This window comes from Telopea speciosissima, chromosome 11 (genome assembly GCF_018873765.1).
Source record: "Telopea speciosissima isolate NSW1024214 ecotype Mountain lineage chromosome 11, Tspe_v1, whole genome shotgun sequence".
Lineage (NCBI taxonomy): Eukaryota > Viridiplantae > Streptophyta > Magnoliopsida > Proteales > Proteaceae > Telopea > Telopea speciosissima.
In genome coordinates, this window is record NC_057926.1 from 17269329 (window position 1) to 17295896 (window position 26568).

Sequence of the window (26568 nt, forward strand, 5' to 3'; positions counted from 1 at the left end):
GGAGCGGGCAAAAAATGGAGCAGATAAAAGTACCTGGGGGAACTGGAGGAGATAAGGATACCCAGTCCCTCTACATGTACATGCAGGTGCACATTCATGTGAGAGGTAACCACCTATCCCAGTTTAAGAGCACCCTTTTTTATAGGACCAAGGAGGGTCTACAATATGATGCAGTAGCTAGGAGTTTACTACAAGCTGTCAAGGTATAAAAATGTCCCTTTTGGGAAAAGGATGACCTGCTCTCTCAACCTTCTTCTCCTTCGTCATTCGTAGAGAGGAGAGCTGATTGAGTCGGAACCTGAATTTAAAGATAGAAGACCCAGATGAACTTAATTAGGAGCATGGGCAACCCTTCATGCACGAGATAGCAATGAAAGGAGATTGACCGGTCAAGGTCGAGTGATCAACAACTCAGGGGTTAGGTACCGTTAAGGTCCAACCTCACTTTAAAATCCTTTTGGGTAAGTACTAATTGAAGGTGTTGTCAGCAAAGATAAACTTGGAATTTTTATCACCTCCAATTCGCTGTCTGCTCCAATTCCCTCCAATTCTTCACATAGGAGCTGAAATGACCACCCTACGTCACATAGGGTAGTGTGTTCGGGCAGGAGATAGGGTGGTCATTTCTGCTCCTATGTGAAGAATTGGAGGGAATTGGAGCAGGTAGGAATTGGAGGTGATAACGATTCGATAAACTTGTTAATGTTGTTCCTGTTAAACCCAATCTGCCCCTTGTGTAAAGTTGAAAAGGAATCGATATGACACCCTATAACCCTATTCTTTGGAACCTTTTGTCCTTGGGGTTCATTCCAAACTTTATTTACAATATCTCTACGTACACTATCTTTGCCTATGGATGATCCATCTCAAGTATCCTTATTTTGTCTCTAGCCAATATGGCTTCTCACAAGGCTATGGAACTGCTAGGTTAACCTCTTTAAATAGTTGATGATGTATCTAAGCTTTTTATTTTGCTAATATTTTCACATTAAAAATGTTAAACTAGATCATCACTCCATATCAGAGATAATCTCAACAAATGTTCTTCATTTTTCCAACATTATAAGCCACATCTATAAGCATACATTTTACCAACTTTGAAAGTGGATTATTCTCCTAACATTTGAATGGTTTATTATTTCAGCCTTAGAACTTAGACTGGCTCAGATTCAATTGGGCATCAGCAAGTAAAATTTAGACACAACAATGGCTGCCCAAAGCCTGTGAACTGGCCTGGCTGGCAACAAGTAACACATCCACTGTATAAGATCCAAGTTCCGGGTGAACACTATAAGACTGATTATTTGAGCCAAGCAAGTATATGATAATCCAATGTTACAACATAAGACAGCAATATAGATTCTACACTTTTAAGCAGGTTACAGGCTCAGGCGTTTCTATACTCGGGTGTTTGATTAAATAACTAAACCAATCTTAAGCTACTGCATTAACTACTTTACAATTCTAAACTATCGCCGACCGATCCAGAAGAAAAGCTAAATCTCTGGCCCATCCGTCTTGAGATAGCCCCAAGGACTTGCTTCAAGAGACTACAAATCACAGAAGTAGCATCTACAAGACAATCCAACAAGGTTCCTCAATATGTAAGTTAGGTCATCACAGCTTATGCTGGAATAACATCCATGTTGTCTAATGGTGCATGGACAGGCATGACGACATCCATCGGATGCCTACTCCCAAGTTCTTGGCATTATCAAAAATTGCCAATTGCGAGTCCTTCAGCATCTCAATTGCAAATAAACACTGAAAATATGATTTTTGAGGTGAACAGGCAGTGGATGAGCTCTGATGATTCGGTGGTTCAAGATTATTGATCCCAAGTAACAATTTACATTGCCTTTCTATGATGGTTTCCTTTCCGTATCTCCCTTCAGGACCCCATGATAAGCAGGTCTTGGAGGCCTTCCAACTGCTTCCAGTAACCTACTGAACACTAGTTTCACAGGGATGCAGGTAACTGTAGTCAGTCCAGTTTCTACTGGTTTGATCAGCCCCTCCATGTTACTCTTATTTGCCAGCTTCGGGTTGCCAGTCTTGCCATTCGATTTCTGATCAATGGCAATTGAAGACAATGTCCTAGTTTTCTGGCTAGAAATACTTACTTTCTTCAAGAGCTTCTTTGGGAACTTCTTCTCTGTTATTGAAGGTCGGCGAATTTGAGACAAGCTCTTTTTCATCAGCCTTGCCTTATGACTTAAATTCCCTGGATATGGCTTCCTGTACAGAGGCTTACTATCAAGATCTGCATAAGGATGAAGGTCAGCAGTTTCATCACCCTCCAGTGCAGAAGAAAGTTGAGGACGAGGGACCCGGTGCATGGCTGTCCTCCTGGCAGTTCTCCAGACAGGTGGGAGTCCTGTACTTCCATCATTGAACCTGTTTTCCACATCAAAACCACCATGTGTAGAAAAAAGTTTATCGGTCGCACCATCTTCTAATGCTTCAATTTGGATTGGATGCCCAACTATTGCTTTCCCATTCAATCGACTCATTAGAGAAACCAAAGGGACATGCTCTCCTTGATAGCTTGCTTGGACCTTTATGTCCACATCTACCAATGTGGATTCCATCCCATTACCAAGACGATGACCACCATATATTGGATCAAAGTACTCACTTCGGTTCTCCCAGTATCCTCTTAGAATTGATTGAGATAATCCATCTGTCCCCCAAACTGGGTCTTCCTCTGAATTGACAGCATCAGTGATTCTGTTCCAATCTTTGGAAGCAGATTTCACGAAAGGGTATCTTCTATTTCCAAATCCAGATACTTGGTCCCGCATTGCATCCTTCTCAATCAAATCACCCTCATCATAGACATAGTTCAGATCCTCCCCTCCAGGATAAAAACCTGGTCCAGATGCCCTTTGGTTCAAGTCGTTTTCCCTTCCTTCAAGATATGGTTCACAAATGGATCCATTGGAGAATTTTCCATCTACTGCCTCCACGGGCCTCTTGGTTAAATTCCGAATGTTCCTTTTCCCTTTCTGTTGCCATTTTGATACCCCTCCATCAGCAGCAACAGTAGCAGTTTGGTCAAGCTCCTCAGTGCTCATGCTTTCTGATTGCCCTTGAACTCGAAAACCATCAGTGCTCACATATCTGCCAGAACTTGGTTCTATGGGCTGCATTTCAGTAGTAGCACCTGAAAAACAAAAGGAACATTAATTGACAAATTAAGAAAAAATACAAAGGCCCAGCCGTAAAAATAAACAGGAACAACATAAATGGGACTATATAAGAGAAAATAATCAAATGTACCAACCAAAACATTTCAGGGAGAGGAACAATGAAATTGCAGGATATCAACCCAGAAAAAGTCAACTCAAAAAAGGGTATGTTGGGGTCTGAATGTGCACTAGATCATTTCTTTTCATTCCTTTTTCTTATTCTATATTTTTGTTTTTCATCTATAAGGGTATGTTTGGTTGACAAGAAAAGAAAAAAAAAATTAAATTTTTTGGAAAAAGAATGGAGAAGGACATAAACTCATCACTACTGTCGTCAATCGTCAATTGTCAAAGCAGAATAGCTGTGAATAGCTTCCATATCAGGTAAAGCAATCGAATGATGTTATGTATTTCTTAATCTGGCCTCATATGATAAAAATGCACAAGAGCAAACCGTGGCCACAAAAACCAACCATTATTCTCTTAGGATTTATTAAAAAGTAAAGAGTTAAAGTTATTAGGTTTTTATATTTTTCCCCAAGGCAAGGTTTGATGCCTAAATGAATTCCAGATCATATGGTGTTTCACATGGGAAAAAAAATGTCCTTGCTTCTTTTGATTGATTTTATCGAGGCCTCGAGGGAAATGAAATAGAGGCAAAAAAAGTATATTCAAGTCAAACAAAGGATAGTTATCCATGTAACAATGGAAGGTGATGTTTCCAAAAATCACGACAAATGTCACAAATCTGAGCCATCTATTTTAATGTTTTTTTTTATCTAAACCATCTGTTCCCACACAGAGTTGGGAGAATGTGCAGTGTGTGTCTAGAGTACTGGTACACATGCATGGTCATACACGAGATGTGTGCCAATACAAAAAGGGGTATTTGATTGAATTAGACTCTGAAATTTGATGTGTGGCTAATCTAGACCATGTACTATCCAATGGTCGGAATAGACATATCATCTGTCGACATGGCAGAATAGATGCTTTGTGACATTTGGAAAAATAGATCTTTGGGGCAATAATAATTCGCCTAAAAAGGTCATGTTATATGTATATATATATAGACACACACACACACAATTCCATATTTTAAGTAATGATAGAACATTTGTCAAAAAAAAAAATCCAATTATGAGCAGAAAATCAATTGTCTTCAGAAACAGAGCAAGTCGAAAAGACAGATAATGCAGTCATAGTTGTCAAGGCGTCGCCTACGTGACCTCCTTGACAACTAGTGTTGCCTTGGTCGCCTTGTGTCCAGGCCCCTTTAATGCCTTGGTTTGCCTAGACCCCGTGACAACTATGAATGCAGTCTAATTATATCAAAAAGAATATTTAAATATGTAACTGAATCACGAGTGAATAACCTGAAAATACAGTTGTCTCTTCTTCTATGACAGGTTCCAGGTTATCCCTCCCAGAATAGTCAGATTCCACATCTTCCATCGATTCATCAGAAGCACTTCCTTTTGTCAAAGAACCAGGGGGAAGGTGACAATTATCTATTCCAAACTGTGTCTGTGATATCTGCATCTGGTCTGGAGGAGGTTCTGTATGATCCATACCATTTGAGTCTGTAGGAAAATATACACATTTGCTCCTCTTGGCACGGCAGATCACCCCTGTATGTTCTTTTTCACCATGCATAAGGGTAGAGACAGCATTGTCGTTAGACTGGAAAGAGTGTGATACTGGCAATTTTGCACTACTCTGTAATACTTGAACAAGAGGACGGCGTCTATCACGTCTCTTGACAATTGATTCCTCAGGCATCCCACCCTGAGATCGTTTTCTTTTGGTGGCCAAAGAATTCTTACTGCTGCTGATATGATTTGCATTCCCCACACTTCGGCCACCGTTTGGAAGAATATCCATATGATCAACCACCAAAAACTTACGAGAACCCTCTGGAGCAGTGGAGGCAGAAAGCTTTCTTTTTGAAGAAGCAATCCTCAGCCCAAAATCCTGCAAGCCTCTCATCCGAGGTATAGCTTCTGAATTATCTTCCAAGCTCTTCTGCTTCCCCTGTTTGACTTTTTGTACATGTATAGGATCTCCCACATTCTCATCCTGTAATTTGAGATTTCCACATTTGCTATGATCATTTCCCATTTGAGATGTATTCTTCCCAGGCATTTGACTGCTTGTAGAATTTGAAACAACACCTAGTTTTTGCTGCTCCTTCTCAAGCTCTAGAGCATGAAGAATAGCATCTTCTCGACGTGCATATTTTTCTCTTTTCTTTATAGGAATGCCCTGGGAAGACTCAGCCCTTTCGATACAATCATCAAATTCCCCACATCGAAATGCCTTAACACGCTTGGATTTCTCTAAATTGTACCAGTCCCTGAAAAGATGATAGCAAAGAATGAGTTTTTAATGAAGTGAAGAGAAACCAAAATGCCAAAACACCCAAAAATGGGGGGTTCAGAAACTCATGTCACTGAGTAACTTCATTCAAGAAAAAATATCAAGATGTGATCAACCAGACATGGGATACTTGAAGAAGAGTGCATGGTAAAGAGCACAAAAAGCGCTCTAAACATTAACCTATCTACTAGTTGAGAATTAGGAACTGGAGTTTCTCTGAGCACTATTATCAAGTCGTATTATCAAGGCATCTTCATCAAGGGGAAATTAAAACATTGCAGTATAATGTTTCCAGCCTGCCAGGACTCATCTGTAACATTTTAATGAAGTATGCCCTGGTTGGTCAAATCCAAAAATAAAGTCAAAGGAATACTAGGACTCCACCATTGGGATCTTACATTCTCATCAGTCATAAATTTTTTAGTTAGACTAACAAAACTTTATTTTAATTTCAGGATGTGTAAGTTAATTGCTACTATGTAATATAAATCCAATTTGTCCAGCATCTGGACAAAAAATCTTTCATAGATTTAGGAAGAGATATCATCAAACTCAAACGCATGGTGTAATTCAACTGGAAGTCCATAAATATATGTTATGGGAGATTCAGTAGGAAATCTTGGATATATTAATGTAGTACTGCAATTGAATGATCAAAACAGTAGCCAAACAAGATCTTTTCACAGAAATAATTCAACATTTAAAGAGACAATCCTAGCAGATCTAGGAGAAGGGTATTAAGGAAATAAACCAGTTAAAAAAAGGAACAGAAAGTAGGGTAACCGATCTATACTGAATTCTGTTATGAAATAGAAATTAAACAGAACATGAGATCAGTATTTCGAGCAAGAAATTTAATATTAGTTAAACCAGGGGTAAAACAGTAGTTAACCAAGGAAGTCACAGATCAGAAGATTAGGATTATGATTATGTACACAATTCTGAAATTAGAAACTAAATATCAGATTCAGTAACTCACTAACTAGTAGCAGATCCAGCCATTCACTGAGGCTGAGATTAAGGTCGAAGAAAGGTCTGAGACTCTCAAATGGAGGATGAAGCCTTCAAAACACTACTTGATTCTGATGGACAGAATCGTAGTTATAGGGGAATGAAATCTTCTGCAATGAACATCAACAGAAGGGTGCTGCAGGATGTGGAAGATGTAGCAGGATCATCACTTAATATTATCTCACTGACAACAGCATTTCAAAACCATGTAACAGCAAGCAATATCTCCGCTTCAATAGCTCACGGACAGAACTTGTAGGGGTCAAGATTGTAGGGAAATAAATTAGAAACAAAGGGAAGAAGAAGGAAGAGAGTAGAGCGCAGAATAGGGAGGTATAACCAAGGCTTCGCACCTATGGCCTTGGTCAGTATCTCACTAACCACAATGGCATCTCATCATTCACTGTTTCTCACAGTAACTCACAGTAACAAAGGTGCAAAAGCCAAATTTTCTTCATCAATAAATCATATGGAGTATAGGCATTAAGGCCCTTACAAATTACAATACGTACAACTTCTAGAAAGGAAACAGAAAAATAGAAAGTGATATAAAGAGGCCCACACACATAAGTGTTGCCTAGTACGGCAAGAAACTGAAGAAAATCAAAAGATTCAACTAATAGCTAAGTAGCAACTACCAAATACCCAAATTAGTAACTAGGTTTAACAAATAGAAACTACTAATCCAACCCCTCATAATTCTGGTATTTAGTGAACCAGTAACACCCAGACCATAGGCTTAATCTGGTCTGAAGCAAAAGGACCAATTGAAGAAACATGGGCCTAAGTACAGGCCTGGTTGCCTACGACTATAACGCTTGTTGTAGTCTTTATCTACATCACCTCATCAATCGACACTGGTGGTTTGAATGTACAATCTAACAGTCTAAACTTTCTAATTGATTTACATAAGATAAACAGCAGCCATACCACCACCCCCACCCCCACCCCCTCTCTCCCCCCCCCCCCCAAAAAAAAAAAAAGAAAGAAAAAAACATATGCAGATGCTTCAAAGTTATAAGTAATATAGAACCTGTTGTTTCCAAGCAACGGGAATCATTAGTTTGGTGGTTAAAGTTGCACAATATGGTTAAGGAGGTTGTCGATTTAGACCTACTCACTACCAATTCCTAAAATAATTTGATAAATTAGGCATAGTTAACCACCCTGCATCCCAGTGGTCCATCCATCTGGCTACAGTACCGAGCCTCAAGTTGAAAGGCAGTTTTCTATATTGTAATTAATAGTCCACCTTAGATACTCTTTCTACAGTACAACCATCAATACCTTTAAACAAGTTTACACTAACCAACAAAAAAATCTCAGTAGTGGGTATAGTCAAAATTAACATGTACTAAGATTCATGTTGCTTATTTATGGTGTCATAAATTTTGTTCTTTCTAATAAGTGACAAATCATCTCTAGATTAAAAATCCAATAGAAAAATTCACTTTTTTTTCCTCTCTACATCTCAACCCCAGTTAAATCCTCTCTTTTATCTTTTTTTTTTTTTTAAATTAAAACTTTTGCACCTTAACAATAAGCAGTAGATTCATGAGCAAATTTAATTGTGCCATAGTCTGCAGTTTAAGCTCTGTATATAAGACCAGAGGCATTGGGCATTTATCAGGCTTGTAAGTTCTTGGTGAAATCACAAGGCCAGCATTTTTCAGGACATGTCTTTCTTCCCTCCCTACGTGGTTAGGGTAAGCGGTCCATTTCATGCATGCAGCAGTACTCGATAGCAGTTAACAGTTTATGATCAGTAAGAGTCTGGTGCTTCCAAATGTAGGCATAATGTGCCTCAGGAGGGATTGAGGGAAGAAACAGTACATTATACTTCGTTTATTTTTGTTTTGTCCAAGAAGTTCAGACTCCATGCTTTTGGAAATTAGTGTAAGGGGGGATAAAAAGGGGATCTGAAAGACTGAAACAAGGGCCAATGGACTGGTTTGCCAAGAATTGGTAGCTTAAAGGCAAGGAGAATCAGTGTCTTGTTTCCTAAAGCCATTGCTTGGTTGATTTGAAAAGAAAGCAGTGGCAGGTTTTTCTGAAACACCGTTCTAAATTTCCATAGGATCGAGGAAAGGGTGAATGATATGGTCTGTTTCAGAGTAAATCAAGATAAAGAATAACGTCTGAAAGTATAAGCTAATTTTCATAGTTAACTGAGAGATCTCTTGGTGGATTCCATGATCCTTTTGTTGGTGTATTTTTTTTCCCCTTCTATAGAATTTTTTTTTCTCACCAGGAGAAAAAATTATAAAAAAGTATTGAAATTCCAACTTACCGCCCAAAAAAAAACCCTATCTAGGTAACAACAACATGGACATTGATCAAGTAAAACTCCATGGAGATGGAAGACTTTCTCCAATATTTTGTATATTCTTTCCAAGAAACAACAGCGGTTGAGAATTTGATAGTCTCTCCATACTCTTAATTCATGGACACAGCTTGGTAAAGGGCACTTATCCTCTAATATTGATTCTCCCACATCATTGATTTAATATTAACATAGTTCATGAGTTATGCATACTCAAATGAAATGCTTTATGAGGTAAAAAACATTAACTGTCAATTTCCTTGTCACTCAACTCTATCTTCCGGTATTTCAACCCAACACCACCCCCCCCCCCCAAAAAAAAAAAATCTAATCATTAACTGCATCAGGTTTAATCACACAACGATCCCTCATTACAACTACCATAAGATTCAATAAGTCACAATATATGAACTTCAAAATAAGGTCTTTCTTTCGATTAAGTATGATCTCCACAATCATGCAACTGGAAAATCAAAAAATAATAATAATAATAATAACACAACTTCCAGTTCCTGACTTTTTTTCTCCTATTAGATTATAAGAAAAGTGTGATACATGTTGCTACCCTTATTACAAGAGTTGATTCAACATCATGCATCCTTGTCAGATTGTAACAATAGTATCCTATTACAATGCAGACTGGAACTGTCTTCGTTAGGAAAAAAAATAACGCAGGCTGGGACAGTTAATATTAAGATGGGGCAGGTGGTGAAGGAAGAATATATACATCAGCTAAAGCGAAAAAGATGAAACAACTGAGGCCACCCACTCCATGACAAACAGAACCCCTTGTTGAGCCATTATATTGACAATATTTTTGGTGATTACTAACTTGTGTTTGCTGATAAAAAGTCCAAGTATGAAAGGTTAATTGGTATCCTCAAGCATCAAGAAATTGCATGGAAAGCAAACCCAAGCAAGCTTCACAAATTGGAAGAACAAAACCAAGACTGGACGACATTGGTGGCATGTCGTTGAGAACCCTACTTGAAGATCAAGCTTCACTTCTGTGCGACCAAGTTGAAAGCGCCTCAAAGTTTAAGTGGCCAAGACATCTCCAAGGATGTTCATCATTAATGTTGAAGACTTGGGAATTAGTTTCAATTTGTAGCGCATTTTATTTTCCCAAGTTGTAACTTGTAAAGTGATTCCCATTGCTCTTAAACCTATAGGATTAGCCTGATAAGTCCCCAAACATGACTTAATGGTTTAATCTTAGTTGGATGACTTTGCCTATGACCATAGGGAAACATTTTGAATTAATGTCAGTATATTTGACTAGGCAATTTGACCACACACCTATGGGAAGTCAAATGCAAGAGAGTCAGGCTTTTCAGGCCTAAAAAGTCAATCTGGTCGACCGGCCTAAAGCCGGTTTGTGTTATTCTAGGAAGTGCTGTCCAGAACCCTGTTCCTGCACAACCCCACATCTTCAAGGAAAATTTAGGACATCTTGCAGTCATAATTTACCAAAGCTCAAACATAAAATTTGTAGCCCTCTGAATTAGCTTTCATATGGTTCAAGAATCAAGTAAATCCAAGCTCGGAAAGAAAAGAAAAAACCCTTTCTACTGACCAGAGGTTCAGGCGGACTGAGGGGCAGTTAGACTGTTCACAGACCCCATTCTGTCCCCAGTCAATATGACTGGCTGGCCTTAACAGCTATAAAACAGTCATTGTTTTAACAGCTATTTCCAAAGGGGTTGACCAGCCTTCAACGTGGTGGAACAGCTTTACCAAAATAGAGCCGTTTGAGACTCTTTTGGCCATTCCTTCTCTATTTAAGAAAATTTTAGGAGAGTTTCAACTAAGACTCATGCACAAATTTTGCATATCTTTTAGTCTTGGTTTAAAGGGTTTGTGAGAATTATAGTCTTGCATACGGGATTAGCCCAATACTTAGTTTATTTTTATGTTTTTTAATTGAACCGGTTCAAATTGGTTGCATCCAATTGGTTCAATTTAAGAGATCATGTGACTTGATTAAGTGGTCATGTGATGTAAGTTGGGCTGGATTAGGACTCTATATGTCTAGCCATGTTTTGAGTCTATTTCCTTTAGTATTCTAGTTTCCTAGTCAGTTTAAGTTACCTAATAAGTTAGGGATAGGGTTAGGCCATTCCTTTTTAGTGTCTAAGTCTATTTTTGAGTCTTCTATATAAGTTTGTAAGGGAGGCCAGCGTTGAATACGAATTTGATTAATAAAAACTCTGCTTTATGCTTGCTGCCTTTGTTGCTGCCTTTGCTCCATTGTAAGTGTGCCTTGTGAGTAATATCAAGGTGAAGGGATTGGTGGATCTCCAATTGACTCCTTGCATCGTGAAGATCGGGAGGGCTGCTACTTATCTCCTTGCATCTAGTAGATCAGGAGATTCCATTGTTCATCTTCAAAGCTGCTGCCATTGAAGATCAGTGTTCAAGTACTTTACAGTTTCAACAATCACCCTTCTTCTCCTGATCCTCTAAACCCAGCCCCATCAATCCCCATTGCCAATACTCAATCATTACTACTTTCCTCATCCATCCATCAATCCCTAACCTCCATTAAAACCCAAAGCCTGCAAAACAATTCTGCCCAGAATTGCAGAATTTTAAAACCTTTCCAAACCTTAACTTCTTTATACCAAAATAACCCCCTAGACCTGCCCATTAATACCCTATAAACCCCTTTCCCAATATCCAACACAAACCCTAGGAATTGACCTAAATCCTAGTGCTGTCCATTCGAACCAGCAGCCAGTTTTGTTATTTGATCATGCTGTTTGGCTCCTAGTAGGTCTCCTACCTATCTAGGACTACATTACTGAGCCATTTCTAGTAATTGAGTGCAAACACACAATGTCTCTTTAAAGAGAGTTGTGGTATGAGATTGGGGAATCTCCGGTATTGTAAGGGTTACAAATAGTAGCTTAGAAAACTACTTGGGTTTGAATGTGAGCCCGGAGAAAAACTTAGGTTAAGTGTGAGCCAGGAGAAACACTTAAACACTTAGGTTGAGTATGAGTCCGGAGAAACACTTAGGGTTGTGAACCCAGGAAAACAATTGTGAGAAGGCTTGATCAATGCCATTTGGAAATTGATACTGGAAATTCCAAGTGTGGGTGTATTACTTGGTAGTGGATTGTATTTGTCTCTTTCTCCCCTTCTCTCAATTGTGACTTTCATTGCCTTAAACATTGCATTCATCTTTTGATTTGGGTGGATAACTTTTAATTGTCAATTTTATTCTCCATACCCAATTCAGCTCCTCTTGGGTTGCCTACCGGTCCAAACAATGTTCAAGGTTTTGCCAAAAATTTCAATATTTCATTTTCGGAAGATGTCAAAATAGAACTCCATAGGATGTGTAAAAAATGAAGGGTTTCAGTCGAAATTTCATTGTTTTGGCGAAATTTTGACGATATGCATGGTTTTGGCGTCGTTTAGACTGAAATGATACAAACCTTTAATATAATATGTATAGTATCAAACAAAATGGGTCAAAATTTTGACCCATTTTCGTTAGTTTCGATGGGTTTAGACTCTAAGGTGTGTGGAACCTTGGTTTTTTGTTATGAATTTTGGCCAAATCACTCCCATACAAGCGTGGAACAAGTTGTTGGGCAGTAGTGAAATGCATTGAAAGCGACGATTTCCCACATTTGTGGAAGTTTCATGCAATTTTCAAAGTTGAAGGTACATCATTTTCCCCAAAAAAATAATTTTTTTTGCAAACTAGGGTCCAAAGTAAAACAATCAGTTTGGGTGTGTTTTTTTACAATCTAAAAGTTCCACTAATTTGACCATTTGTGCCTCTAAACCATCCACTAAGGCTCTGTATGGTAACGCTCTTTTTTAGTGTTTTTAGTGTTTTTTTGCTTTTTTGGAACAGAAACACGCTAAAATCTGAATGGTATGTCCGGTTCGATTTTTTGTTTTTTTGAAACGAACCGGGCATTTGGCACACTTTTAGCACACATTTGCAAAACACCAAATTGGTGTTTCTCACCTGAGAGAAACACTTTTACAATTTTTCGGAGAAACATGAGCTGCACTTAAGTTTACGAGGACAAAAGTGGAAATTGGCATCAAAACATAACAATAGGGGTTTTTTACCCTAAAACCTCAACACATTCTCATTCTCACCTCTTCTGCGCAAGAACGACGACCATCGCCCTCGCCCTCTCCATCTTCTCTCTCGCCCTCGCCCTCACAGACTTTGGGCTTCTGACCTCTTGCCCACGCCCTCTTTCTTTGCTATCGTGTTCGAGTTTCTTCTGGTATTGTTCATACTATAAGAACTCAAGAAGTCTACGGAGTGGTAAAACAGCAAATTCTTCTCATATTCCTTTTCTGCAATTATCTCAGCGGTAGCAATAGTTCTGCAAAATGGGGCTTTTCTGGTTGGAAGCCGTTCTTCCGCTAGGAATCATTGCTGGAATGTTCTGTGTGGCTGGAGATTTTCAGTATTACATCCACAAAGCTGCTCATGGCAGATTTTCGTTAATAATCAGATTCTAGTTATAATCGGACAAGAAGCTCATGGAGATGTTCTCTTCAGACCAAAATTAGGTCTGATTTTGTTTATGGTTTCTTCTAAAGTTTCATTTTGATCGATTATTTCTGTTGGTTTTTCCTCTTCCCAGCCCCGCAGTTATCTTCTGCTATGTTTAGGATAGGGTTTTCGATGGTCCATTGTAATACTAATTGGATTTTCGATGATCCATTGTATCTGTAGTGGTGAAGTAGAATTCAATCTTGTGGAGTGCAGATTTTAGGTTCCGATCAATTTCCATTTGGGTGAAGTAGAATTCAATCTTGTGGAGTGCAGATTTTAGGTTCCTATCAAATTCCATTTGGGTGGAGTATAATTCAATCTTGTGGAGTGCTGATTCTCTGTACTCAGTTAGTGCAAGTATCTGTACTTTGCAAATGCCTAAGGACCTGAACCTGAGTAGCAGTCCTGCACTGTTACCTGCTTCTCATTCTTCAAAATCTTCGCTTTAACCGTCGATGTATAATAATGTTTTTATAAGTACTCTTTCTGGATTTTCCGTTATTTCATTTAACAGAAGCCCTCATATTCTTCTGCATTAGCAGTTCCTTTACTTGTTAATGCATCTAATTGTTGGGTTATAATCTCTGTTGGTTCCCTTTCTCGTGTTGTTTCTTCCTAGTTAAGTTATTCCATACTCATCATCAATGATTCTAAGGTTCATTCTTTATTTTGCTTCCTTTTTTCTCCTCAAGTTTAAGACTATGTTCCAGATCATCATTATGAACTAGTTCTATTCCTTGCTTTTTAATCCGTTGTAAATTTTGAAATATAAAGAACCCTGAACCATGAACTTAAAAAACCATAAGTATAAAAGCCACGGTGTAAGTGGCAATTACGTAATTTTTGGTAAATAACAGAAACAATTTTGTTAAGTGCGACTCATACAGATTTCTGTTTCTTCTAAATTTTAGAAATGTTTTTTTTAAGGTTACCATACAGCATTTCAGGACCCAGAAACACATAAAAGTGTGCCGGACCCAAAAACACTAAAAAAACAACAGAAGCGTTACCATACAGAGCCTAAGGTTTTGACCGAAATTTTGCAGTTTCGCGAAACCAGACTCAAAACCGAAACGTGGAACATTGGGTCCAACACCCCCAAATTAATGCAGCAACATTAGGAAAAATCAAAACAAATGACAAAAATTATGAATTATTTGCCTTTTACTATGAATAGTCCCTTCTCAGAATGAGCCTACTTTCTGCAAAGTCCAGAGTGGAAAAGGTGATTCAACATATTTTTGACATGCCAGATTTTTCACTTATTGATGCAGATTTATCGCCAAACTAGGTTTCTTTGCTTAGGAATAAGTATAGGGTTAGGTTATATACATGTAGGGCCTTTGATCCCATGGGTTTTCTATGTAATATGCCACTTTTATGAGACTAAAATATGGGTAATTAGGTTGCATACGGGATTAGTTGTTTTAGTTCCACACTAGTTTTATTTTGGCGTTTTTGTTCATAAATTGAATCAGTTCAACCAATGGTTCAATTTAAGTGATTTTAGAAGTTTCCTTTTATGTATTTAACTAGGGCTGGATTAGGACTCTATAAGTCCAGCCATGTTTTGAATCTATTTCCTTCAGTATTTCAGTTCCCTAGTCGGTTTAGGTTACCTAATAGGTTAAGGATTGGGTTAGGTTTTTCCTTTTTAGTGTAGAAGTCTATTTTTAAGTCTTTTATATAAGGCTGTAAGGGGGGCAAGTATTGAACACGAATTTTGATATTAATGAAGAGCTTTGCTGCTCTTCTTCTCCATTGAAGATTTTTGCCATGTGTTTGATCAAGGCTAGTGGGATCGGTGTTTGATCTGATTGAAACCTTGCAGTAGGAAGCCTGGGTGGTTCGTTGGTAGGATTGGTGTTTGATCCAATCAACACCTTGCGGTGTGAAGCCCGGGTGGTTCTTTTAAAGCTCTCCTTCAAGTTCTTTGAAGATCTCCTTCAAGTTCTAGTTAAAAATTCAATTTTTATTCAAGTTTCTCAATCAAACAAGCTGCTGCCAAGGAAATTCTGCAACAACAGCGAATTTGATTCATCCCAACCCTAACATTTCTTCTTCTAATCCTTTAACCACCAAACCGGGTGGAGAGCCGGGGGGAAAAAAATTACAAGGGTGAGGGGAAATCGCATAAGAAGAAGAAAGAGGGGGGGGGGGGGAGAAGAGTACACACGCACAGACACACAGGCTACTCAAATCATAACTATTTTATTGTATTCAATCTGTGTTCTAATTGAACGATTACATGGTATAAATAAAAGAAATCAAAGCACTCCTATTCTAACTCTAAAACTGAAACATAATGAAACTCTACCACTGCCTATAGCGTATATAAAATAAAACAAGAGACTAAAAGATAAATCCAAATAAATAAACAGACTACTAATATCCTACTAGACCCAAGAATCAAACTGGACCTGGTTCATCTCTATCTGGAAACCATCTCAACTAGGTTTGGGTCAATCCAAGGTAGTGTACCAGTATCAAAACCCTATCCTTTTTGTTTTCACTTTTCCCAATACCTAAATTCTGCCCAGACCAAACCAACCAGAAAAATCCCTCCTTTTTTGGATTGAACTCTCCTCTTACCATAAGCAAAACTCGATCCAAAGAAGGATGGATCTTGGCGTATGTGTGTTGACAGCAGAGCTATTAAAAAGATTACAATCAAGTACAGGTTTCCCATTCAACGGCTTGATGACATGTTAGACATGCTGTCCGGTTCTATGATCTTCTCCAAGATAGATTTGTGAAGTGGTTACCATCAGATTCGTATCCGACCTGGAGATGGATGGAAGACTACCTTCAAAACCAAAGATGATCTGTTTGAGTGGAAGGTTATGCCCTTTGGTTTGATGAATGCCACAAGCACTTTCATGAGAGTCATGACACAAGTACTTCGTCCTTTCATCGGTAAATTTCTGGTTGTTTACTTTGATAATATTTTGGTTTATAGTAAGCACCCAGATGAGCACATTGACCACTTGAAGCAAGTTTTGAGAGTACTCTGTCAAGGGAAACTATACATCAATCTCAAAAACTGCTCTTTCATATTGCCCAAGGTTATATTCCTTGGTTTTATTGTTTCTTCATGAGGAGTTGAAGCTGATCCAGAGAAGATCAGATGTATTGTTGAATGGCCTACACCGAAGACATTTATTTAAGTTCGTAGCTTCAATGGCCTAGCTTCTATCTACAGAAGATTTATTTGGAATTTCAGTGCGATCATGGCACTCATTACTGAATGTGCCAAACAGAGCAAGGGGAAGTTTGAATGGGCAGTTGCAGCAAACAAGGCTTTTCAGCTGATTAAAAGGAAAATGACAAAGGCTCCAATGTTACGCTTACCAAACTTTGACCGTATATTTGACGTAGCGACTGATGCATCACGTGTTGGTCTGGGAGGTGTACTAATGCAAGGTGGCCACCCTATTACTTTTTATAGTGAGAAACTCAATGAAGCTAAGAAATGGTATTCCACATATGATCTAGAACTCTATGTTGTTGTCTAAGTGCTACGCCATTGGAGACGCTATCTTGTTGGCAAAGAATTCATTCTATACACTGATCATGAAGCACTCAAGCACCTTCACTCACAGAAGTCAATAAGCAATCGACATGCCAAATGGGTTGCTTGTCTATAGGAGTTTGTGTTTGCTTTAAAATACAAGTCAAGAAAGGAGAACACAGTGGCTGATGTATTGAGCAGAAAAGTACTTACTTTGAATACATTTTCAGCAAATGCACTTAGCATCGAGCAGATCCGTGATGAGTATGCTAGTAATAAGGACTTTAGTGTCCTATATGCTGAATTGCAGCAGGTTGGGCAGCACCCTAAGTACGCTATTTACAATGGTTATTTGTTCTTAGGAACAAGGTTGTGCATACCAGATTCTTCCCTACGCCATCACATTATTAGGGAGTTACATGGAGAAGGCCTGGGAGGACATTTTGGGAAGGACAAGACCATCTTACAGGTGACCGATCATTAATATTGGCCCCACATTGCCAAGGATGTGGAACATGTGATTAAGAGATGCCTAGTGTCTCAGCTAACAAAGGGAGACAAATAAAATACTGGTCTCTTTTCACCCTTGTCGGTTCCTCATGCACCATGGGTTGATCTTAGCATGGATTTTGTTCTTGGACTGCCACCTACATGGGAACGGTATGATTGTATTATGGTTGTGGTAGACTGATTCATGAAGATGGCTCACTTCATTCAATGTAGGAGGACACTTTATGCTTCCCATATGGCGAAGCTATTTTTCAAGGAAATAGTGCGTATCCATGGACTGCCAAGCACTATTGTTTCAGACAGGGATGTGAACTTTATAAGTTACTTTTGGAAGACCTTATGGTTGAAGACTAATACCAAGCTTATCTTCTCTACTGCTTTCCACCCACAAACTGAAGGGCAAACAGAAGTGGTGAACAGAAGCTTGGGAAATTTATTGAGGTGTTTGGTTAGAGATTATGAGAAGACTTGGCCCTCCATTCTTGATATTGTTGAGTTCACCTACAACAATTCAGTAAATAGGACAAGAAGACATACTCCTTTTGCAATTTTACTTGGAGTTCAGCCAAGGCGTCCCATTAATCTTGTTCCTTTATCCCCTCAAGCAAGGGTAAGTGTTGAAGCTGATGAGTTTTTGCGCCACATCACAGAGGTATATGTTGATGTTCGAAGAAGAATTGCTCTTAGCAATGATATTTACAAGGCTAATGCAGATAGACATCGGCCATATGTGGAGTTCAAGCCAGGAGACAAGGTCATGGTTAGAGTTAAACCTAAGAGGCACCAGCCAGGTGTCAACAGCAAACTCCATCCTAAGAAGATGAGTCCATACAAGGTGCTGGAACATATCGGACCTAATGCTTATGTGCTAGCGCTGCCTACTGATATGGGCCTTAGCAACGTCTTCAATCTGGCTGATTTACATTTGTATATGGGACATCACTTAGATTATGGTGACTCTGAACATATGCTGAGGCTGCCCCAACTCAAACCATCCACCGAAGACCTTATTGAAGAAGTTTTGGACGACATGCACAAGACCACTTGACATGGCAGCGGTTACCATGCTTTCCTTTTCAAGTGGAAAGGTCGCCCATGCCAGGACAGCACATGGATTCATGCGAACGACTTCAAGAAACTCGACCCTGAGCTACATGATCGCTACATGTCCTTCATCCATTTGTCAGAGACGAATGCTTTCAAGCCGGGGAGAGCTGATGCAGAACTGAAGCACTACATCCGCAAGAAGAAGAAGAAGAAGAAGTTGTTGTCCAAGCAGTTAGAGTAGTAGGGATGCCTAGGTAGTACACTCTCATACTTAATTTCTTTTCCATACTTGGTTTTTATTTTATGTTTTAAATTGAACTGGTTGAACCACTGGTCCAATTTAAGTGATTTTGGAATATTCTTAGAATAGAATCTTTTTGTTTAAGTTGTCATGTGACTATTTAACAAGTCACATGGCTATTATTACTTGTAATAGAGCTAGGCTAGGGGAGGGGAGTCATTCCTTTTCCTAGGCTGACTACGTGTAAGGCCTTTAGGCCATTATTTAAACAATGAAAATTCGTGGAGAGGGACTTACCTCCAAAAAATTCTATTTTCTCCGGGAAAGCTGCTGCTGCTTCTTCTCTTCCACTGTGAAGGTTTACTTTATGTGTGATCAAAGCTGGTGGGATTGGTGTTTGATCTAATTGACACCTTGCGGGGTGAAGCTCGGGTGGTTCTTCTACAAATTTTCTTTCAAGTTTCAGTCCAAGATCTAATTTTTGTTCAAGCTACTGCCTCTTACTTTCAGCAACTACAAGTAAGTTTGGAAGCATCCCCATCCACCACTTCTTCTCTTAACCCTTTTCAGTTCTGAACCCTAACTCCCCCATCTCAACTTCAAATTCCAAAGCCCTACAACTGCACAAACTAATTTAACCATCAGTTCGGCCCCAAAATTGGATCGAACTTCCCCACCCCAATTGGGAAACTTGATCTGAGTTTGGTCCCCAAACTCCCATTCAAACCCCAGATTCCATCATCCCCCACAAAACCCCAAAACTGTAAGTTTCTGCCCAGCCAATTCCAGCCATCAGAACCCTTCCATAATCTGACCGAACCTCACTCACACCCCCATTAGCATTCAATCCTAACCCTAGGTCCACCCCCTCACTCTTATCCCTAAATTCTCTCAAGTTACACTTTTCAAAAACCCAAAACTCTAAACCTAATTTTCTGTCCTATTTAATTACACTCACATACTTATCAAACCGTCTCAGGACCTTCACTGATAGACTCCCCTACCTCAACTTGACATAATCCATACATCAAACCCAAACCCTAATTTCACCAAAAACCCTATTTTGACCTAGCCAATTCACCTGTTCATAACAGATCCTGGTTTACTAGTTCCTAGTTGGTTTCCTACCAGTCTAGGACTACATTACTTATGCTGTTATACAGTTCCTTTTTTCTGTCTTTTAGACCCTATGATTTTTTTTAATATAAATGAAAATCTAGTATACATAATGAATTCCATTATTTCCCATAAAAATACAATTTTTTAACATTTATGCCCTTTTGTGTAGGTATGTGATTAAGATACATCTCAAGACATTGCTTTGCAAGTTCACAATAGAAATTTTGGAAGTTCTATACTTTCATATGTACAAATACTGATGGATGAATGTATAGATTAGTCGCAAGTAATCTCTATAATTAAAATGTCAAACAACGGTTATATTTAGCCTGCATGTGATGCAGGAGCAATCCTTTGGACGGGCCCAAACCCGTTGGGAGACCCATATGAAGAGGAACTGGATCCAATTGGGCTTTTGGATTTAGTAGGATATCTTAGTTTATTTATTTAAATTTTATTATTTGGGTTTATCTGTAATTGGGTCAGTTAAGAGTTCGAGTTATTTTGTTATCTCCTTTTATTGCTATTGATGGAGTCTTAGATACCTTACCAAAAAAAGATGGAGTCTTAGATAGGGTTGAATTAGTGATAACGTGTAGCTGATTTAAAAGTCTGTTTAGTGTTTTATTTAGGATTTTATTTCAGATATGAGTCCTAGTTAGAGTTAAGGTTAATATCAGTTTTAGATTACTATTAGGAGTCTTTATTTGCTTCTTTAAATACAAGATTGTAACTACGAAACATTTTGTATTGAATTGAATTTGAACAATAGGTTACCTGTGGGTTGACATTGTGAGTGTGTGCTCCCTCTCCAACTCTCTCGTTTCTTCTCTCATCCCTCTCTTTACTTCTCCTTCTTCATTATTATTCTATTCTCTTTCTTCCTTTAAAGTTACTTGTATTTCTGTCACAGTTTGCAATTTCCTATATCTACCGCCAGGTTCAGTATCAGATATTAAATATTATTTTCCTGCTTGATATCTTGGGTGCTTGCTGAATCAATTCATAGGCAAACTGAAGTGGTGAATCTCTCCCTAAAATCTCGTTTGGTTTGAAGTCCTATTTGGGAAGGTATCTCATTTGAACTGATTCTGGTTACAGCTGGAGAAGAAGTCTCAAGGAAGAAGACAACTCTTCCTTCCTCACGATTCCTTCTCCCTTTAACTTATTTGGTATGTGTTGCTTTATTACCAAATATGCCCCTTTTACCTTTTATTTCCCTCATGTCCCATACTTTTATTTTGCTTCCAAGTTTACCCTTTTTCCATCATAAGCACTATTCCACTTTAGTTTGTTTTCCTTGTTAGCTTGAGTCCCATCATTTACAATTCTGCCATCCACTTTGATTATTTGAGTTTGTGTATTATTCGGGTGGGCCCATAAGCAATCCAAGTCAGGTTTCGGAACCCCAGATCCGCATCAGCATAGATCTCAAATCACACGTGGAATTGTAAAAGCATTTATATAAATCAACAATTTATCTTATGCTTGTCTAGGTTGACTATATGCTTAGACAGAACAAAAGCAATACCAGTAATCGTTGTCTTTGTTAATAGTTTTTCCATTTCAATAAAATTTCAGTTACTTCATTCATAAATGTGAAGATCCACAAACATGAACAAATGCATGAATCCGAAGTATTTAGGCTCTTGACACTCCAATATGTCTAGGATTTTGACTACTACCTCCTCACAGTAAGCTCCCAACATTAGGGACAGGGAAACTAATGCAATCCGGGGTTCCAAAAAAAGGGGCTCAGATTGCTATGGGCTCACAAGTGTACAATAGCCAAAAGAATAAGTTTGATGGCAATTTCTATAAATATCTCCATGTTTATAAGGGGAGTGACAATTCTGTGATTAACCAGAAATTGAAAGGGTTACTAACAGAGATAAAGAGGGAAGGAATGCAAAAGGGATTAGTAACTAAAGACTAGGGATAAACTTGACAATAACATTAGATATGGATAGGGACTGAAATAAGATAAAAGAGGAAGGATATTTACAGAAGAGAGGAACTAAGGTGACATTTAAAATTGCTTCACCACTTCATCTTCTTCCTTCGATACAAACCAGAAAACCAGCAGTAAGGGGGTCTTTGAATCAGATGTTAGACCTCCCCAATGGAAGCTCCAATCGAACCAGAATTTTGGGAGGAGTTTGCAAAACTCTTAACCATACTGATTCCAACACCAGCCCAACAACCAATCGTTATTAAGAAAACAAGCTGCTGAAATCAGATCTGGCGACAGAAAGGAATCAGATCTAACCTTGACTTTAGCTTTCCAATCCTGCAGGTTCTCAAATCGAATTTCAGCAGAAAAGGGTCACAAAAGGGTTTCAATTGACACTCCCAAGTTTGTTATTGGAAGACCAAAGCACGAGAGAGATCGACCAGGTTATCGTGAATATAGTTTAGCGCATGAATAGAACAGAGAACGAATAGAAGAAGAAGGAGAAGCAGGTAAGAGGAAAGAGCTAGAAGACTTAGCAGAGGGCAGAGTAATCGAACTAGAACAGAGGAGAAGAAAGGAGAGGAAACATACGGCCAGCAGGCCCATGCCTTAGCATACCACAGCAAAACTCAAAACAGAACTCTTCAATTCATTTTTTAATCCACTAAATTGATGGTTACATGCTGATATATATAAAGAATAAGAAAGCAAGGAAATCGGAAGTATCCTAATCGTAGTCTAAAACTAAAATAGTATCTCCCATGTATCCTACTTTCCATAAAAAAATAAAGATTACAAAATAACCCAAAATAAATAAGGGGAAATTGCCGAGATCTACTAGTTAATAAAAAGATTTACAAAAGTGGTAGGAACAAATTATGGTTTACAAACACACGTTACAATGTAGAAAAGATTTACCAAATCTGCATTTAGAAAAAAAAATTAAAGGGATAACCTAAAATACCCCCAACATTTTTCTTTATCCCTCCCTCGTTTTTTAATCAACCAAAACACTTTTTTATTTTTTTGTTCCCCACTCTTCATCTTCTTCGTCCTTCTGCTTCTTTTACAGAGGAGGCGGAGTTGCAGGGGAGGGCAGGCAAGCAAGGAGTGGGGTGGGTACATCGGACTGCACATGTATGGACGGGCGAGTCTAACGGAGAAGAGTAAAGGCAAGCTTTGAGTTGCAAGGATTGAGGTGGGTCGGGCAGAACAGGGGATGGTGTGGGCAAAGGAACAACAGTGGGGCGGGGTGGAAAGGGTATACAAAATGAGATTTTTCCATCTCATCAAATCTCATGAACAAATTATTGAACAAATTCTCCTCTTTGTTTCCTTGAACCTGAAGGAGAGAGAGGTTTCATCATTCACGCCTGCATTCCTCCCTCCCCCCCTCCCTCGCACAGTGAATTTGTGAAGTCCAACCGGTTATCAAGGATTTTATACACAAACAAGAAACTGCAATGATGGAGAAGATCCAGCAACTGCCATCATTAAAACCAAAAAAATATGCAGGATTGGAACAGAAAGATGTTATCTCCATTATCGAAAACTTGAAGAGGCTATTGTTGTTGAAATCAAAGAAGAATAGAAAGGGAAAGGGTGACTGGATGACCGTATCTAATTCATTACAAATGGATATAAATGTTCAAATTCAAAGTAATATACATGGATATGAATCAGCACCACCTAAACGGCATACCATAGAGCTATGTTTCATCCAGCAAAGGATAAGCTTCCACAAATTCAGTTGAGGACGGCTATCAGAATTTTGAATATCATAGTATACCTACTTTGACTCAGATGTTTATGGATTGGGACCTGTTTCCCTTTGAAGCTCTTGCTTCCGTTTTTGTGACCACCATTTATGGAAAAATTGACTATCTATGCCAGCAGCCCAGCTCCGGCCTCCATTACCAGTACCTATTAATCATTAATCCACATTAAATACGCACACAACCTCCTTTATCACCTTATCTGCTAGACTCGGCCCCACCCCACCCATGTTCGCCCGATCCACCCCAATCCCTGCAACTCAAAGCTTGCCTCCACCTTTCTCCGCTAGACTCACCCAGCCAACCCCATCGCCCCCACCCCACCCCACCCCTTGCTAGTCCGCCCTCCCCTACAACCCCGCCTCCTTTGTTGAAGAAGAACGAAGAAGACAAAGAGTATGGTGAATAAAAAACGAGGGGAGACACAGAAAGATGCTGGGGTATTTTTGGTTATTCCTTTAACTTTTTCACTCATATGGGGATTTGGTAAATCGATTGCATATTATAACTTTTTATGTAAAATATCATTTATTCCTACCAATTTTGTAAATCTTATTTCAATCTAATAGATCTAGAAAATTTTCCCAATAAATAAATAACCCCTAAATATGATACTGGAAAAAGAACCTACCTTGGACCGGGTTCTTCTAGGGTTGGACTTTTGGTTCAGTCTATGGAAGCACTGCTGCATCAGTCATATTTTAAAATTCATAAGGTGGCATTTACAGCAAGTGAAAGCACAGCCAATTGAAAGTACACGACACCTGAGTGGGGAAGGGAACAGCACTAGGCCAAAGAAGACCGGCAAGGATGCAACAGTGAGCGCAGGCTTAAGTGTACCATTTTTTAATTTCATCTGAGTTGGGTCAAAACATGTTTCCCATTTTGATCTTCTACTTGGCCTAATTGTGTTCAAATCTTGTAAACTGTCAGTAGAAATTCAGCCAATAATTCAGGAAAATTAACAAGATAAAAAGGATGATCCCAAAGATATCTTTTTAATCCTTGAATTAACTCATGCTAATCCAACATTCAAGAGATAACATGAAGGCCAAAAATCGTAACTTGCAATCGTAAACCAATACAAATGAACAAAACCACTTTAGCTCTGCCATCAAAAAAAGAAACCCCAAAAATAAACAAAACAACACATCACAAAATTAAGCATGACGCAGAAAAGGATTAAAAAACAAGTAAACTAATCAAAGCAAAGCAATATAACCAAAACACAGCTAATCAGCAATATAGCATAGTTGGGCAATCAACATGCAGAAAATCAGCATGCAACTGAAGTCTAACAATAAGGAAAGAGAACCCCAGAAAACAAGAACAACAACCAAAAAACACACATGTCAAACGAACTTACACACTGGCATCTTCCCTTCCAAGAAGCTTGACCGGAGTTCCCGATCTGGGTGACATCAGATGAGAAGCAGAGAGCTCATTTGGTCCGAGTATCCTTCCTGGCCACCAAGACCCATTCCTCCGGCGAACCCAGACGATACTTCCAACGCTGCAATCAACCCCGTCTGATCCCTCCAAACCGTCCGAAATCCCCATCTCTATCTCTACGTCACGCATAGAAGATGCCACTCTCTCTACCTAACTTCGCCCAACCCCCCCCCCCTCCCCCCCAAAAAAAAATGAAAATAAAAGAAAATTTCCAACAAAAAAAAAATAGAACCCTTTAATGGAAACGAAGGAGATGATGATGGAGGCGACTCAGAGGCTCAAATCACGGACCTACTCAACCTCCGGCAAAGGAGACAGCGAAATTGCAATGTCGGCAGGGAATCGGAGAATCGCCATTTCTGGTAAATCCACTTAAGTTCGTGAAGGTTAGGGTTTCCATTAAAATAAAAACCCAAGAAAATCACATTCTTAGGGTTTTGCATGTATACCATTTACGGCCCTTCTCTGCTCTACTCCGATTTGCAGACATATGGATCAAAAGAAGACTTTTTCGCTCTCTTCTCACCTTGATTTGAACAGTTGAATGTTCGTTCCTCTCTCTCTCTCTCTCTCTCTCTCTCTTCTCTTTTTTCCGTCCTTTTTTTTTTTTTTTTTAACGCGGATTTGTAAGCAGAGCCCCTCTCTCTCTCTCTCTCTCTCTCTCTCGGGTTCGATTTGGAATCGAAATGGATATAAACCGGTATATATGGTGTACAGAGTAAGCTACGGAGCATAGGATCCTCGGGTTAAAATAAAGTTTAAATTTCCAGTTTACGGATCCATGCCTCACCATACCGACCTTAATCCGCTGCTGTGCGCATCGTGCGGCGCAGCAGCGGGCCAGCAGCCATGTGTGCTGAGTGGGGCCCGCTGTACACACATGGCAGCTGTTGCGCCACACGATGCGCACAGCAACTCTCTAGTTATAGCAGCAGATAAAAATTCTCACCATACCGAAGAAAAGAGGGCATTATATTAGTAAACAAATGATCCACAAGGTTTATTAGCACATAATCAACTAATCAGTCTAGGATTGCCTCTGATTAATTTCATGATTCAAGTTCAATTCGATTTTTTTTTCTACCCAGAAAGAAATGAAAAAGTTACATTAACAAAGAGAAGAAATAGTATCTACAATATTGTCAAATCCAAAATATTAGAATTCTTGGTGTTGCAAAATGATATGTCTGACAGTAACTCTGAAATTTTCAGCAGAAGAGGGATCAAACTCCATGGCCACATAGATGAAGTAGGAGATGGTAGTATATCAAACAGATCCGGGTTGCAACACCAGAATTTCTTAATTTTTTAACCTAACTAAGCAGAGTGTTCTAGTCCCTATGATAACCAGAATAACTCTGGCTCCAAAAAACCTACAGCTAGCATGGTTAGATGTCCTTCTAAAAAAATAGTAAACATCCATCCTGATCTCTTTAAGGAAGAGTTAACTGATCTTGGGCAAATCAGAATAGCATGGTGTGATATAGGCAATAAATCCAAGCATGGTAGTAATGAAAA

The 26568-nt window shown here is 38.9% G+C and overlaps 1 protein-coding gene across 1 annotated transcript; it reads right to left on the reverse strand.

Moving 5' to 3' along the window:
- Positions 1-1337: 1337 nt before the first annotated feature.
- LOC122645978 (uncharacterized protein At1g51745-like) lies at positions 1338-25473 on the reverse strand. The gene is made up of 4 exons (XM_043839420.1): positions 25340-25473; positions 24965-25196; positions 4568-5547; positions 1338-3166 (listed from the first exon to the last, which is right to left on the reverse strand). Exons 2-4 carry the CDS (start codon positions 25177-25179, stop codon positions 1863-1865), a joined length of 2499 nt encoding a protein of 832 aa, XP_043695355.1. The 5' UTR covers positions 25180-25196; positions 25340-25473; the 3' UTR covers positions 1338-1862.
- Positions 25474-26568: the final 1095 nt, after the last annotated feature.